The following is a 17,921-nucleotide window of genomic DNA, read 5'->3' as shown; positions in this document are numbered from 1 at the left end:
ACTGCAGAAAGTTGGGGCAGATATTTAACAACATTGGGAGCTGTGTCTGATGTCATTTATATCCCTGGAATGCTACATAAAGTCTGCTGACCAGAAAAGGCATAATTAAAACTGTGGAATCTCAATCCTGCAGGTAGTAAATTGTTCTTAGGAGTTTAAAATTAATTTTAAAGATTTGTTTTGTTGTGTTGTCCCGTTTTTTTTTCTCCTTTAACTCAATCTTTCTCTCCCTCTCTTTATTTCTCTGTACCCGATTTGACTCTAATTCACCCTAATTTCCTCTTTCCTCTGTTTCTTTCTCAATCCTTAAATCTCATTGGTTAAGGAGATAGATTGTTGGTCCAACCGTTCTCCAAGGTCCCAGAAGCCCCGTTGCCGTTCTCATCTCGCACTTCCAGCAGTTTACGATGCAGAAAGTCTCCGAGCAGAAGGGTGAGGAAGAAAATCTAACAAGTGGGAGCACACTGCAGCAAGTTCTGGGCCCATTGCGTTGATTAAATACCTCAGCTAGTTTGCTGTTTTTTTTTATTTCTGGAGAAACGAGTAGAACAGTGAAGATACGGATAACTGGACCATTTCTGCTTGAGGTTTATTTTTTGGCTGTTTTGCTTTGTAATATTCAGGGACGCCGCAGGAAAAGAGGTGTATCGTCTGGCACTACAGACAAGGGAGCAACACATCAGAAGGGACAAAGCTACCAGCAACATTTGCACAGCCCAGGTAAAACTAACAGTATCAGTATTTTCAGCACTCACTGGCTGACAGGATTGAACTAAGGAGCCGTAATGTCTCCAACATCAGATTTGGAGCATACTCCAAAGATGCATTGGAGAATCCCTCTCAAAATCTCCCAGGCAAGTGTTTGCAGGGCAATTTTTCCAAAGCACGAACAGCGCTGTGCTGTGAATCATCCAACAAAATGAATTAAATCACTAACGTTGGACGGTCCCGCCAAGCTTTTGCTAATAGTAACTCAGGAGATTTTAGAAGAAATAAAACCCTTCCTAATTTGTGTGTAGCTATTTTAAACACCTGGACCAGCCATACAATCCTTACAGTACAGAAGAAGGCCACTTGGCCCATCGAGTCTGTACCGACCACAATCCCACCCAGGCCCTTTTCCCATAACCTCACACATTTACCCTGCTAGTCCCCCTGACATTGGAGTCAATTTAGCACAGCCAGTCCACCTAACCTGCACATCTTTGGACTGTGGGAGGAATCCGAAGAACCCAGAGGAAACCCATACAGACACGGAGAGAAAATGCAAACTCCACACAGACAGTCACTCAAAGCTGGAATTGAACCTGACGCTGCGAGGCATGATGTAGAGATGCCAACGTTGGACTGGAGTAAACACAATATGAAGTCTTGCAACACCAGGGTTAAAGTCCAATAGGTTTATTTGGTAGCACAAGCTACTAGCTTTCAGAGCTGCCCCTTCATCAGGTGAGTGGGAGTTCTGTTCACAAACAGGGCATATAAAAACACAAACTCAATTTACAAAATAATGGTTGGAATGCGAGTCTTTACAGGTAATCAAGTCTAAAAGGTACAGACAATGTGAAGGTTAAGCACAGATTACAGAGATATGTGTATTGTCTCCAGCCAGGACAGTTAGTGAGATTGTGCAAGCCCAGGCAAGTTAGTGTAACATGAACCCAAGATCCCAGTTGAGGCCGTCCTGCTCAGCGTCTCTGCGTTGTCATGTGTCTGAAGGCCGCCTTGGAGAACGCTTGGAGATCAGAGACCGAATGCCCTTGACCGCCGAAGTTTTCCCCAACAGGAAGAGAATACTCTTGCCTGGTGATTGTCGAGAGATCTTCATTCATCCGTTGTCCTAGCGTCTGACACTGTGAGGCAGCGGTGCTAACCACTGTGCCGTCCCTGCACAGGACAACGCCAACCCCTAGTGAAGTCCATCACCTTCCCAACTTCCCACCTACACGGGATTGAATCTCATTCCTGACACGACTTGGCCTCTCCACCCAGCTGGACCCCATGACCCAACCCCACCCATCCTTCCAACCTAACCCCCACCCCATCTGACAAACACCCCCGCCCCTGACTTCCAATCCCCCTCCCACCAACACACGGGAACAAATCTCATCCCTGACACGACCCAACCTACCCCTCACCTGGCCTCTCTGACCTGGCTGGACCCTTCCCATGACCAAACCTGACTCCTCCCCCCACCCCATGACCTCTGACAGTCCCTCCCACCACCATCACACCCCCCACACACCCCCACCCACCAACTTTTACTCCCCCTACCATGGCCCCTCATTCCCAACATCCGACCTTCTCAGGTGCCCAAATCCCATCCACTTACCTTGAACGCTCACCTCCTCTGTGGCCTGTCAATTTCACTGGGACCTTTCTCCTTACAGCAGCTAGTGTGGTTTAAAAAAATGGAATATGTCTGCCTTGAACCCAACATAGCTGGATTACTGTGGGGCCTGTGGGAACACTTCTGACACAGGCCTCGAGCAGCTCCAGGTACTGGAACTTTCAGTGTGGGTTTCAAGAGCAGTAAGTGCACCGTAAAGCCTTGTAATGCCAGCAAGCCCATTGCTTCCCAACACTAGTTGGACGTTAAGGCTCTGATTTACTGGCGAGCTGTGTTCAGGAGCACTGAATAGTGGCACACTGCACTTCATCCACTGATCCATTGTGTCCATCATACAGGGCTGGGAATGTAAAAAAACTAATGTTGGTGGTAGAAATTGTAACAGGCTTGTCTGCCAGCCGTGGTGACGATCTAAAATGTCGAGCAGTGTTTATTGTGCATAGCTTTAGCTAATTTAAAGTGGCTCAGAAATAATTTAAACTTTGTCTGATGTTGCAAGGGAACATTTGATCGAATTCTCTATCTGCATGTCAAATGCAAATAAAGTATATTTCAAGTCCGTGGGACGTGCAGTTCTGTTAAGTGGGTCAATGACTAATTTAGTACAGAAAGCACTCGGGTTTAATCCTGTCCCTGTTACAATGCTGCCAGATTGGTGAACAGAATAAAGCCTTTCCTTGGTTTACAGGGCATAGCTTCCAAAATTGTATCAGTCACTGCAAAAATCTATGTTAAAAATATTCTGTCATCATCAAAATAGACAGTGGGAATAGTGAATTAGAGATGCATGGCATTGCTTTGAGTGAGTCAGAAATTATATTGTTGTGAAGAGGAGTGAGGAAGTGGGAGGCAAAGTAAAACATCTCTATTAAAACAATAGCAGTGTGTAGGTGGACTGTAAGGGGCATCCTGATGGGCGTGCCTGGAGCCTGCTGAGGGGAGGTTCCTCCTGCTCAGCCACCCATTCCCCAACAAAAGGACCTGCCGGCAGCAAGGTCTGCCCTCACAAGAAGATCCTCTGCCCTTTCTCGACCCCTCTCCTACCTCACGCCAACTGCGCCTGCTTGACTGGCCCCAGTGAGTCCATCCCACTTGTGTCCTGGGTGCTCCAGCAATGGCCCACCCGCTGGAGTCCACTGCAGTACTGGCAGTGGCCACCATTGCCAGTGGCGCTGCTGGTGCTGGAGAGTTGCTGGCCCCTGAATGGCCGGCAGCTCTTAGAAGCAGGTCATGGGAAGCCCTATAGTAGCCAACAGATTGGCATTTAATCCCATCCGAGCTTCTGGAAATGGCTACTGAGGGGTTGGCATTGGCTCTCTAGCCTGCAGGTAGCCCACTGCTGTGACCATTTAATTCAAACCCATTATTTTCTTTTTAACTGACTGCAGGTGGTAAATAAAGTACACTTCTACATGGAACATGAGGCACATTTCCATTCCGTTATATACTTTTCCACTTCGGAAAACTGGCTGGCAACAGAATTCAAAGTTCATGCTTTATGTTTTTCTAATACTTCAGAATAACTTTCCAGGCTTTATACTGCTTGCACATTATTCTCTGACTCACAGCTGTGGTGAAGCGGGGAAGTTATAAACAACAAGTCCTGGCCATACCGAGTGAAATTGCCCACCTTGTCTAACAAAAGGTCTGGGTGTTTCTCTTGGGGAGGGGTACATTATTCAGAGAAAATGCCATTATTATCAGTAGCTTGATCACTTTGTAATCTATTATGTGTCTTTACGACCAACAAAACCTATCTCCAGCAGTAAGTATTCAGCATAGTAAGAGAGGGGTCGGCACAGTGGTTAGCACTGCTGCTTCGCAGCACCAGGGACCCGGGCTCAATTCCCATCTTGGGTCACTGTTTGTGTTGGGTCTACGCTTCCTCCCCCATCCCTACATGAGTTTCCTCCGGGTGCTCTGGTTTCCTCCCACAGTCCAAAAATGTGCAGGTTAGGTGAACTGGCCATGCTAAATTCTTGAACAGGCACTGAAGTGCGGTGACTAGGCTGTTTTCACAGTAACTTCATTGCAGTGTTAATGTAAACCTACCTGTGACGCTAATAAATAAACTTTAAAAAACTGCAAGATTATGAGCGCAAGACACAGTATTAGGACAGAAAATGTTGGCCTAGCCAGCGATGCCCGCATTGCCTGAAAGAATCATTAAAAAAATTTTATATTGTTCTCCTTCCTTCTTTATGTTGGAGTATACAATTGACTGATGATTTTAGGTTGCTTATTTTAGAACATAAGAACATAAGAAATAGGAGCAGGAGTAGGCCATCTAGCCCTTCGAGCCTGCCCCGCCATTCAATAAGATCATGGCTGATCTGTCGTGGCTCAGTTCCACTTTCCCGCCCTCTCCCCATAACCCTTAATCCCTTCTCTTATCAAAAACCCATCAACCCGCTTCTTAAAAATATTTAGCGAGGCAGCCTCCACCACTTCAACGGGCAGAGAATTCCAGAGATTCACCACCCTTTGAGTGAAGAAGTTCCTCCTCAACTCCGTTCTAAACCGCCTCCCCTTTATCTTGAGGCTGTGCCCCCTAGTCCTACTGTCTTTTTTGAGCGGGAAGAGTCTCTCCACCTCTATCCTATCCATCCCATTCATCATCTTATACGTCTCAATGAGATCTCCCCTCATTCTTCTAAACTCTAACGAGTACAACTTCTTCTTGTGAGGGCAGACCTTGCTGCCGGCAGGTCCTTTTGTTGGGGAATGGGTGGCTGAGCAGGAGGAACCTCCCCTCAGCAGGCTCCAGGCACGCCCATCAGGATGCCCCTTACAGTCCACCTACACACTGCTATTGTTTTAATAGAGATGTTTTACTTTGCCTCCCACTTCCTCACTCCTCTTCACAACAATATTTTCTTCAGTCGTTTTTCATTGCATGTTAGCACATCGTTCGTGTCTGGAGCATTGCCAGTCTCTCAACTTGCAACATGTTATGATATAAATTTCAGCTATCAAAGTAGACCTGTGACACAAACAGGGCTGAAATCTGGCACTCAAAGAGTATGGGTGTTTTGTGCAAGGACTTTTGGTATGTAAATTGTGTAAGATTTTGGGCCCTTTTCTCTACCAAGTTTGCATATTTTTACATAGGATTGTGAAACCGACTTCTTTCTATTTCTTCTACAAACGTTCTATTTCTCCACTTCCCTTGAAAAGCACATTTTTAAAATGGTTCCTTCTGATTTTAGGCACTTTTGGCCAACATGGCTGCCATGTTTGCTATTTATCATGGCCCCAATGGACTGAAACACATTGCAAAAAGAGTACACAATGCTACTTTAATCTTAGCTGAAGGTAAGACTTGTTACTGGAAGTAAAAAGATGTCGCTTTGACTTGGCCTTTAAAAGTAATTCTGACCAAATCTTTTCTGAATCAGGTTTGAAACGAGCTGGGCATAAGATACAGAATGAATTATTTTTTGACACACTAAAGATCCACTGTGGTGTGGCTACCGAGGAAATAGTCAGCAGGGCTGCCCAACGGCAAATAAATCTCCGAGGATATGGTAACTGTATGGTGAGTTACCTTTTATTACCTTCTACTGGACAATTTTCAACCATTTCATCTATCTTCCAAATTTTGGCATTGTGTCCTTTCCAGAAAGAGACAGTGGTCGATTTCTGATTATTTCTGCGTGGACTAATAGATCGCCTAACGTGTTTCCAAGCCTGGGTAAACTCGGGAGCTGGATTTTCGGTGCAAGATTCTGAATCCTGCTGCCAGGCTCAAATGTGGTTAGAGATTAACTCCACGATACAGTCACTCATTGGGGGAGGGGTAGTTCTGGCCCACTAGCTCCTGGCGAGTATTGTGATAGCTCGGCGCAAAAATGGGTTTTGCATTGGCCACTAAATTTATCGCGATGCCTTCGGCCCACCGAGTCTGCACCGACAGCAACTACCACTAAAGGCACACTAATCCCATTTTCCTGCACGTGTCCCATATCCTTGAATGCTATGACATTTCAAGTGCTCATCCAAGTATTTCTTAACCGTTGTAAGGTTTCTGGCCTTCCCAGGCAGCACATTCCAGATTCCCACAATTCCCTGAGGGAAAAAAGTTTTTTTCTCAAATCCCCTCTGCGGCCTGAATTCCAGGACGGACAAGCTTCACAGAATGGAATTCTCCATTGGCCTCAGATGGGATTTTACAGGTCTCGCCCAAGCGGGGTCGTAAAATACCAGCCTGAATCTTCTGCTGTCTACCCTAAAACTGTGCCCCCTTGTGTTTGACCCCTTATCCAAGGGGAACCTACTCACCCTGCTCCCCACTCAACCTGTCCATACCTGTCATAAACTTATACACCTCAATCATGTCCCCCCTCAGCCTCTCTGCTCTAAAGAAAACAAAGTAAGAAGTCTCACAACACCAGGTTAAAGTCCAACATCCAGTGTGTGGATAGTGGGGATTCAGCGAAGGTCAAGGGGCAATGGTTAGATGCTCTTTTGCTGGAGATGCTCATTGCCTGGCAATTGTGTAGCGTGAATGTTACTTGCCAATTGTCAGCCCAAGCCTGGATATTGTCCAGTTCTTGCACATGAACTGTGCATCAGTATCTGAGGAGTCGCGAATGGTGCTGAAGTTTGTGCAGTTGTCAGTGAACATCCCCACTGCTGACCTTATGATGGAAGGAGGCCATTGATGAAGCAGCTGAAGATGGTTAGACTTGGGGTCCCACTGTGTTAGCTGGCAGATGTGGATTGCTAATTTAGCCACCACCACTCTTCATTCAAGTATGTGTGATTTTAGTGATAAATGAGCTGAGGTAGGATGACTGATTGTACGCAAATTCCTCTCCGGAAGGCGGCACTTCCAAAACTACCACTGAGTCAGAAGGAGGCTATTTGGCTGTTTGTGTCTACACTGGCCGAGAGAGAGAACCTAATCCGACTTTCCTGTTCTTGATCTGCCATCCTGTAGTATACAGCACTTCACCTACAGATCCAAGTCCTTTTTAAACTCACTGAGAGTTCCTGGCTCTAAAAGCTCTTCAGCCGGTGATTCTAGACTCTCAATCAGGGTTAAAAACTTTCACGTCAACTCCCCTGTCTAACCCTTTTATCAAAGTCTTAAATCTATGCCTTTGTATATTTAGCTCTCTGCTGATGTGAGTCAGTTCTTCCTCTTCACTGTATCTGGGCCTCTCATACTTTTAAATATCTCAGTTAAGTCTCCCCTCAGCCTTCACGGAAAACCACACCATCCACCCCATTCTTTCCTTATCGCTAATATCTCTTGTCCTGGCCACATATAATAAATCTCTTCCATATTCTCTCTAGTATACTCACTTCCTTCCTGTAATGTGGCCACCAGAACAGTACACAATACTCCAGCTGCGTAACTGCATTTAACGGCTTTACACAGGTCAAGCATAACCTTCATGCTCGTATAAACTTTAAAACTAAGTCAGATGATTGGAAAATGCTGGTTAGAACCTCCGCTATTTCCACCTTTGTTTCCTTATGCATTTCACCTGGGCCTGGTGATTTTACAGATACTGACCTTAATAATATTTGGCCTCTCAATGTGCTTACTCCAGCCTATATTTCACATTTTTCCTCCCCCCTTTTGTGAAGACAGACAGCATGTACTTGTGTCATCCATCTTCATTCACAGATTATCTCCCCCTAGCCTCTAATCAACGCTGCTCTTTCCTTAGTTTTTTATGTATTTGTAGAAACTCGGGCAAGAGTAGGCCATTCAGCCCCTCAAGCCTGCCCCACCATTCATTTTGATCATGGCTGATCGTCAAATTCATTATCCTGATCCCGCACCCCACCCAAATATTCCTGGATCCTTTTAGTCTCGGGAGCTTTATCTAATTTCTCCTTGAAATCACACAATATTTTCACTTACTGTGATAGCAAATCCAACACATTGACCACTCCCTAGGTGAAGAAATTTCTCCTCATCTCAGTCTTAAAAGGTTTACCCCTTATCCTCAAACTATGACCCCCCAGTTCTGGACTCCCCCATCGTTGTGGGAACATTCTAAATCTACCCTGTCTAATCCTGTTGGAATTTTATAAGTTTCTATTTTATAAGTTTCTATGCGATCCCTTCTCGCTCATCTAAACTCCAGTTTTTTATTTTTATTCCAATTCAATCAAATCAAGTCCAATTCAAAGTCTCAACAAGTTGGGACATTCCCGATCCAAGCTGACAAGACAGGGCTCTCACCTCCTGCCTTGGGCTTGATCTACATGATCCAAGCTGATTGGAGCAGGCATAGCTCCTCCTCCAAGGCTTGATCTCATTTGCATCTTAGCCAAAAGGCCGAGATGCCGCTTTTAAAAATTGCTTCAAATGAAGCTAGAATGTAAAACTCCAATTAATTTAGTCCTAACCGACCTAGTCTCTCCTCATACTACAGATCTGCCATCCCAGGAATCAGCTTTCACTGCTCTCCCCCGACAGCAAGGACATCCTTCCTCAGATAAGGACACCAAAACTGCACACCTTGTGTTTTCCTTGATTTTACTTGCTGGTATTTTTTCCTGCTCTCCCTTTGCTTTCATGTTTTCCTTTCTAATGTCAGCCCCGCGTGCTTTGCATTGCAGCAGACCAGCAGCTTCAGTTTGCTGTTCTTGGTGCAGTAGATGTTGTACCAATGAAGGAGTACACTTTGAAATGTTGGATTTAACATTTAACGTTTTCTTCCATTTGATAGCTGGGAGTGTCTCTGGACGAGACAGTGACTGAGAGAGACTTAGATGATCTCCTCTGGGTTTTTGGCTGTGAATCGTCTGCTGTAAGTATTTTTTTGATACAACATGTTAGCCATTTCTGTGATGCAAATGTATTGTGAATTTTACAGGTTAAATTATGCTTGCAGTCCTTTGACTTACTCCCTTCTTGGAGAAATAACAAGTACAGAGAGTAACTTGTTGATCTCTTTTTGATTTGATTTATTATTGTCATATGTATTGGGATACAGTGAAAAGTATTGTTTCTTGCACGCTGTACAGAGAAAACATAGAATACATAGCAGAGAAAGAAAGGAGAGAGTGCAGAATGTGGTGTTACAGTCATAGCTAGGGTGTAGAGCAATATCAATTTAATATAAGGTAGGTCCATTCAAAAGTCTGAGGGCAGCAGGGAAGAAGCTGTTCTTGAATCAGTTGGTACGTGATCTCAGACTTCTCGATGGAAGAAGGTGGAAGAGAGTATGTCCAGAGTGTGTGGGGTCCTTGATTATGCTAGCTGCTTTTCCAAAGCCGCAGGAAGTGTAGACGGAGTCAATGGATGGGAAGCTTTCTCGTGGTGGAGAAGATAATGGGGCAAGATTGAATTATAAGGTGAAAGGAAGACCTTGCATTTATTTGGCATCAAAATACACTTGACTACAGACCTTACAAGTTACTTACTTTTTAATCATTTGGTGCAGTCTACAAGTCACTGTATTAAATGTGTTTTTTTTAAAGGAGTTGATAGCTGAGAGCATGGGAGATGAACCAAAGGGTATCTTGACCACACAGTTTAAGAGGACAAGCAAATTCCTTTCACATCCGGTCTTCAACAGGTTAGTAAGAAGTCCTGTGCCAAGATTGCAGTCTAATCCATTGAAGTAAAGACACTGTGTACGGATAAGGTTAAATCAGCTGTACTAAGTGGGGCCACCTCTCACAGTTCAGGCATGTATCAGTTTCTTCCTTGGGAAAGTGATTGTGATTCTCCCTTAGTGACCAGTCTCTACACTTACAAAATTTGTTTGTCTCAACCATCAGCGTTTTATCCAAGTCAGAGGAATATCTAATCATTTTAAGCCTGGTGTAGGTTTCTGGAATAGAAGATATTGAGGTGTTAACAGCTTTTACTTATATTCCCCATTAGGTCTCCTAAATCATCTTCAAATTTTTTAATTCACCTTCCAAAGTATGTTCAGGTTCCCATTGAAACACCATGGGATTTTATTTACTGTTAAACTGATTTATAGTTTACAGCATAGTGATGAGGCCATTCAGCCTATCATCCTTGTGCTAACTCTTTGAATGAGTTAACCAATTAGGCCCCCTGCCCTGCTCTTCCTCAGAGCTCTATCATTTTTTGCTTTCCGAGTATATATCTAAATCCTGTTGAAAGTTTATATTGAATCTGCTTCCACTACTTCTATTCTGGACTTTGCTAGTTGTTAAATCTGTCTCCCCTGGTTACTCACCAGTCAGAGTAGTTTCTCCCAATCCAGTCCATCAAAATCCTTGATAATTTTCAATACCTCTATCAATTCTCCCTTTCACCTTTTCTACCTTAAAGAGGATATTCCTAGTTTCTCTTCTAGTTAGCACTGCTGCCTCACAGCGCTGGACCTGGGTTCAATTCCAGCCTCGGGTGACTGTGTAGAGTTTGCACATTCTCTCCCTGTCTGCGTAGGTTTCCCCCGGGTGCTCCAGTTTCCTCCCACAGTTCAAATATGTGTGGATTAGGTTGACTGGACATGTTCAATTGTCCCTTAGTGACAGGAGTATTAGCAGGGTAAATATGTGAGGGTTGCAGGGATAGAGCCTGGGTGGGATTGTTGTTGGGGCAGTCTCGATGGGCCAAATGGCCTCTTTCTGATCTGTAGGGATTCTATGATTCTTACCTTTCCATGTATCAGAAGCCTCTCCTTGTTAACTTTATTGGGACATCAATGTGCTAAAACACATGCCACTGCCATAAACATTTAATATTGTTTAGCTGCATTTTCCCCTGCCCTTATGGATAAACTTACATAAATTATGATAATGGCCTGACATTAAGATGATTCACTTAATCCTTGTCTGTAATGCTTTGCGACAATAGCCAGAATTTATTATCCTGCCTTAAACAAACTGTATTTTTCAATTTATGTGGCAAGCTTGATGCTCAATTAATAATTTTTTTTAAAAATTTGATTATTATTATTACATAATTGCATGTTTATTTATTAACTTATATATTTCAGTTATCACTCAGAAACAAATATTGTCCGGTACATGAAGAAATTAGAAAATAAAGATATTTCTCTAGTTCACAGCATGATTCCGCTGGTGGGTGACTTGGTATTTTCAAACTCTTTTTCTGCCTCAATATGTAACCGCGGACTTTGGAGGTTGCACGTTACACATTTTGTTTCCTCTGTTTGAACCAGGGCTCTTGCACAATGAAGCTGAACAGCTCCTCAGAACTTACTGTAAGTGTGCCATATTCCTCTTTATCATTTCTGCTGCAGAGTCGACTATCTGTATTTCCTGAAGTTGAACACGACATTGGACTTCTTGTTTAGTCAGTGTTATCCTAGTTCTCCCCACTCAGGCGAGAAACACTAGCTGGCTCAGATCTGCTTTCACACTAGTAAGCATTCACAAGTGTGCTTTCGGTGCAAAGGCTTGTGCGTGCAGCCATGACTGCAGAGTCATAGAATCCCTACACTGCAGAAAGAAGCCATTCAGCCCATCAAGCCTGCACCAACAACAATCCCACCCAGACCCTATCCCCTTAACCCCACGCGTTTGACCTGCTCGTCTCCCTGAGGCTAAGAAGCCGGAATTGAACCCGGGTCCCTGGCGCTGTGAGGCAGCAGAGCGCCAACAAGTTGGCTGCACAGGTGCTAAATGGCCACCTCTGCTTCCAAGATGTTGGGCACGTTCGTTAATTGCTGGAACTGTGCCCCCTGCTGTGTTGGTAATGATCAGAAAATCGGATTGCAGCAGTTAGAACATAAGAACATAAGAAATAGGAGCAGGAGTAGGCCATCCAGCCCTTCGAGCCTGCCCCGCCATTCAATAAGATCATGGCTGATCTGTTGTGGCTCAGTTCCACATTCCCGCCCTCTCCCCATAACCCTTAATCCCCTCTCCTATCAAAAACCCATCAACCCGCGTCTTAAAAATATTTAGCGAGGCAGCCTCCACCACTTCAACGGGCAGAGAATTCCAGAGATTCACCACCCTTTGAGTGAAGAAGTTCCTCCTCAACTCCGTTCTAAACCGCCCCCCTTTTATCTTGAGGCTGTGCCCCCTAGTCCTATTGTCTTTTTTGAGCGGGAAGAGTCTTTCCACCTCTATCCTATCCATCCCATTCATCATCTTATACGTCTCAATGAGATCTCCTCTCATTCTTCTAAACTCTAACGAGTACAAGCCCAGTTTATTCAGCCTCTCCTCATAGCTCAACCCCCTCAACTCCGGTATCAGCCTAGTAAACCTCCTCTGCACTCCCTCCAAGGCCAAAATATCTTTGCGCAGGTGCGGCGCCCAAAAATGCACACAGTACTCCAGTTGCGGCCTCACCAATGCCCTATACAGCTGCAGCAAGACCTCCCTACTTTTATATTCAATCCCCTTCGCTATGAAGGCCAGCATCCCATTCGCCTTCCTGACCACCTGCTGCACCTGCAAGCTGGGTTTTTGCGACTCATGCACAAGGACCCCGAGGTCCCTCTGCACCGTCGCCTGCTGCAGTTTTTCGCCCCGTAAGTAATAATCCTTCCTACCATTCTTCCTACCAAAGTGGACCACCTCACACTTGCCAACATTAAATTCCATTTGCCATTTCCTGGCCCATTCGCCCAGCCTATCTAGATCCTTCTGCAGACTCTCCACACCCTCCGCACAATTTGCCGTTCCCCCAATCTTGGTGTCATCAGCAAATTTCGACACTCTACACTCGGTTCCCTCCTCCAGATCATCTATATAAATGGTAAAAAGCTGAGGCCCCAGCACCGACCCCTGGGGCACTCCACTAGTCACCATCCGCCAATCCGAATAGCACCCGTTGACCCCCACTCTCTGCCTCCTATTTGACAACCAATTAGACCTCAAACAAGTTTTGCACAAAACCTCTTTTAGGCCCCAATGGCAAGATGGGTTTACTTTGGTACACGGGCACCAGGTGCCCACAGGTCTTCTTGCCCCAACAGGCAATCCCTAAAGGGAAGGTTTTAAAGTTTACTTGTTTCAACATGTTCAAAGGGCAGCACAGTGGTTAGCATAGCTGCCTCACAATGCCAGGGACCTGAGTTCAGTTCCAGCATTGACTGATTGTGTATGCAGAGTTGACATGTTCTCCCCATGGGTTTCCTCAGGGTGTTCCAGTTTCCTCCCACAGTTCAAAGATGTGCAGGTTAGGTGAATTAGCTGTGCCAAATTGCCTTTTGATACCCTAAGATGTTTTGATTAGTGGGGTGAATACGTGGGGTCATAGGGATAGGGCCTGGGTAAGATGCTCCATCAGTGAGTCCGTGCAGACTCACTGGGCCAAATGACCTTCTTCTGAATCGTAGGGACCCTATGATTCCCTGAGGTTACAGACACTGGCCGCCCATCGTGAACTTCATATGTACAAGGTGATGGATAAGGTGTTCTCCTTGTTTACCACTAAGTCCGAGTCAATAGAAGAAAATGTTGAAGTAAAGTGGAAGTTTTATTCAACCCTGCTTCAGCATGTCTGCACAGCGGATATCTAGGCCACTGAGAGGCCATATAGGCACAGGGTAATGAAAACAATCGGGTGTCTGTAACTTTGATCTTTATTGGTTGTTTCTCACAGTCCCTGGGAAATGTCCGTTGTACATCCATGGTAAAAATGTCAAAATTGAACAAAAGTTCCTAACCACTGGAGCTAGAGCTGCACCCCAACCCAAGCCTTTCTTCGATGAATCTGTACAAAGGCACATCAAACTCAATGTCAAAAAACACAAAACCCTTACTGAATGTGGAAACCTTAATCTGTATTCTCATTAGGATGCAGCCACTGAATGAAGTAGGTTGCTGTGCAGTGCAATCCAAGTCACTTGTCCGTGTTTTGGACGTTGTTCTGAAATGTTTACGGTGTGGTTTTCTGATAGATTTGAGAATGAAAGTTGTGTTTTTCCTGCTCCCAACCCTTGGTTTGCAGCCCATCACTTGGCTGGAATTTGGAAATGTCCATCCTTTCGTACCTTTGGATCAGGCTCAAGGATACCAGCAGTTATTCCATGAACTGGAACGGGATTTGTGTGAAATAACCGGATATGACAAAATCTCTTTCCAGCCAAATAGGTAGGCCGTCAAGTTTTTAATACTCTACCTTCAGTTAAGGTGCCAGCTGCTTGCTGTTGCCCCAGTAGATAAGTCGTATAATTAATGTAATCCGTCTAATGCAACATCTGCTATTCTGTGGGATTCCTGTCACCTTGCTTATCAGGGATTTCTCTGCTGCACCATATTTTACAACACTCTGATTACTGGGTTGGAATGATGAGCTAAAACCTGTCAGCGGCTCCCAGCAGAAGGCAGAAAAGCTGGGATGGCCCTCCCTTGGTCATTTCCAGGAACCCAACCCACTTCTGGGGCAGTCGGACAATTAACTGGGCTCCCGTTCCTCGGAGGGCAGTGATTCGAACTTCCAAAGAGCTGCAAGTTAATCAGATGGCTGGCAGAGTGATGGCTTGCTGCTGGCCATGAGCAGCAGAGGGCAGGCACGGTGGCACAGTGGTCAGCACTGCTGCCTCGCTGCGCCAGGGACTGGGGTTCAATTCCAGCCTTGGGTGACTATCTGTGTGGAGTTTGCACGCTCTCCCTGTATCTGCGTGGGTTCCCTCCGGGTGCTCTGGTTTCCTCCCACACTCCGAAGATGTGCAGGTTAGGTGGATTGGCCAAGGTGGATTGTCCCTTAGTGTCAGGGGGATTAGCGGGGTAAATATGTGGGGTTACAGGGTTAGGACCTGGAGGGATTGTTGCCGGCGCAGGCTCGTTGGGCCGAATGGCCTCTTTCTGCACTGTAGGGATTCTATGTGCAACCAGGAGAGTGGGGTTGGGCTCACTGGAGCCAGTCAGTTAGCTCCTGGAAACGAGGGAAATAGGGAGTCATTTGTGAGAGCAGGGCTTGTGTTTCTGTGAAGGGATTCTTGCTGTCCAGCAGGGTCGTCCATGGACCACTGGGCAGGGAGGGTAAACTCCCTGTATCCCCCATCTCCTCCATGCTTGTATTTACCCTGGGATGGGATCCTGTAGTGGCTGCTTATCAGCCTCTGGGTGGATAGCACACCACTGATATTCCCAGCCCCTAACTCAATTACACATGGTCGTGTAGTTGATGGTCATTCCATCCCCTGGCTTCCTTATCAATTATCTGCCCCCCCGCCTGCCCCCACACCACCCACTCCCACCTCGCTACCCATGCTCACGACGCAGATTCAATTCTGCCCAGTTGTTCCAACAACAACTTGGTGAATCAGATTTGTTTATTGCAGAAGAAAAGCAAAATGAAATGAAAGTCAAAACCCTTTAAATGCTTGCATCTTTGGTCTCTGAAGGGCAGTTTGTTGATTGCTAGCTTGCTTTTGCTTGGGCTCACTAATTTCTATCTACAATAAGTACAACATGAACCTCATGGGAACAAAAACCACTTGCATTCACATAGTGCCCTGAACATTAAAACTTCACAAAGTGATGCAGAAGATCATTGTTGAATAAATGAGGATGATGTGGTCATACAGGCTGATTGGTCAACAGGATGAGAAGGGAGAGTTTGCCCTTGTCAGAGTCACTAGGGTGTCCTTTGGGTCTTGGATAACATTTTGTTTTGTTACTGTGTTTGGGTAGCAGCCTAATTGGAGAGATTCAGTCATAGGCTTGGATCTTTGGTCCTGGCTCAGGAGTGCAGAGTCGGGACATTTCCCAGCTGTGTGAACCGGACCTGGGAGGTGCGAGGTGGATTAGAGCTTTAACCCGTTGCCCCCAGAATGAGTACACACACTGCCAGGTGTGGAGGCAGGCTGGCTGGAAGGCCTGTCTCTGAGTTTTAGTGCTGTGAGAAAGATTGAAAAAATAAACAATAAAACAAAAAGAATACCTCCAGCTCTCATCCCTCACTGCACCCTCTGCTCATGCCCATTGCCATGTCCTAACCATGCCACCCCATGCCCCTGTACCCATAGCAAGCATTTCAAAATTCCAGACAATTACTTTAATCCCAAAATTTAAAGGGCAGATTTTTTAAATGCCTCAAAAGTGAGCTTCTTTTGGCAGTTGGTTTTGACAGTGCCTCATGACAGTTCTGACAGCTTTCTTTGACAGGTACCTCTGACATTTTTGACAGGTCTTCCCAGTGAGCTTGACAATAAGAGTTTATGCACTTTTTACACACATTGATGCCCACTCTTAAAAATTCCAAAGATGACTTGATTCAGCCCAATGGCCACCTAACCTCCTCCAAAGGAATCCCGAGACTGGGTCCAAAAGGAAATCTTACCTCTCCAAAAGGGTACCCCAGTTATCCAAACAGATCCACCAAGTTCAGACCTACTCTGACCTGATCTAATCCGCACACCATGGCTTTCATATTCCAGACCTACCAAAGTCCCAGTGGGGACGGCTGATGGTGCTAACATCTATTTGCCTCCAGTGAACCCCAGCCCAGTTCTCAGCTGATCTCCACAAAATGCGAAGTGTCCCATTCAGGGCACGGGACTTCTGATTTCTGGGCTCATCCACTTTTTGGCAGAAATTTAGGTCTTAGAGTTCCAAGAAGAGACGTGTACAACTTTGGCAGGTGAAAGGGCAGCCCCAAGGACCTTAGAGAGGAAATGAGTGGGTGGTTTGCCATTGCTCAGTGAGTCCACTTTTCGAGGAGAGGATTGAAGGAGAGAGGGGCACCATCTGAAGAGAGAGAACCATTAACAATATCACCTGAAATGGGAGTCAGAAAGGGAAGTCGGGTCATCAGCAGTTCAGTGCGAATCACATTGAGGAAGCCAGAGGTGGGTTTCTGGACACGGTGAGCTCAGATGGTGCGTCTTTTGTGGGACATGGGTGTCATTGGCTGGCCAACATTTATTGCCCAACCCTAGTTGCCCTTGTTCAGAGGGCACTTGAGAGTGAACCATATTGCTGTGGCTCTGGAGTCACATGTAGAGCAGACCAGGTAAGGAGAGCAGATTTCCTTCCCTGAAGGACATTAATGAACCAGATGGGTTTTTCCGACAATCGACAATAATTTCATGGCAATTGGATTCGTAGTTCCAGATATTTTCTATTGAATTCAAATTGCACCCTCTGCCGTGGCGGGATTCGAATCCGGGTCCCCAGAACATTAGCTTGAGTTTCTGGATGAATAGTCTAGCGATAATGCCACGAGGCCATGGCCTTCCCAAAGAGGCGAAGTAGGAGAGAAACTAGGGAAAGATGCAAGTTCAGAGAACTAGAGCAATGAGGGATGGTAAAAAGCAGCTTTGATGTGATGGGCAAGGGGAACGATGACGGGTGGGGGGAGGGTGTAGGCTGATCAGATTATCTCAATTTTAGTGACCCCGAAAGAAGTCCAGGAAAAGCTGCTTTAGACCACCGGAATATCACTAGAATCAGAAATTCAAACTGGTGTGCATTTGGCATTTCATTTTCTCCTTCGTAGGTGCTGACTCAGTACAGTTTAATTTGCAATTAAAGCTCAATGTCACTTCGCTAGGTTAATCATTAGCTAGTGCAATCCTCAACAGTGATCAGCAGTCATCTGTTTTGTTACAGGAGAGATTACAGTCGAGCCTGACTCTCACTGAATTGCTAAATGTTCTGAAGGCTGTTCTTGCCCTGTGTACGTAATAAAATGATT

General features: G+C 45.5%; 1 protein-coding gene across 1 annotated transcript in view; it reads left to right on the top strand.

The window, feature by feature from the left end:
• Nucleotides 1-17,921, top strand: part of gldc (glycine dehydrogenase (decarboxylating)) — a 142,345-nt gene that overhangs the window by 73,746 nt on the left and 50,678 nt on the right. Inside the window, exons 8-15 of the mRNA XM_080188494.1 lie at nt 624-720; nt 5,560-5,665; nt 5,749-5,888; nt 9,043-9,123; nt 9,797-9,894; nt 11,296-11,380; nt 11,482-11,523; nt 14,229-14,371. Coding sequence (XP_080044620.1) covers nt 624-720; nt 5,560-5,665; nt 5,749-5,888; nt 9,043-9,123; nt 9,797-9,894; nt 11,296-11,380; nt 11,482-11,523; nt 14,229-14,371 — 792 coding nt within the window. The remainder of the gene's footprint in view (nt 1-623; nt 721-5,559; nt 5,666-5,748; nt 5,889-9,042; nt 9,124-9,796; nt 9,895-11,295; nt 11,381-11,481; nt 11,524-14,228; nt 14,372-17,921) is intronic.

The sequence above is a fragment of the Carcharhinus amblyrhynchos genome, chromosome 5, assembly GCF_965287045.1.
Source record: "Carcharhinus amblyrhynchos chromosome 5, sCarAmb.v2.hapA, whole genome shotgun sequence".
NCBI classification, from domain to species: Eukaryota; Metazoa; Chordata; class Chondrichthyes; order Carcharhiniformes; family Carcharhinidae; genus Carcharhinus; species Carcharhinus amblyrhynchos.
Note: the sequence above shows the minus strand (reverse complement) of the source record. Positions and strands in the feature narration are given on the sequence as shown.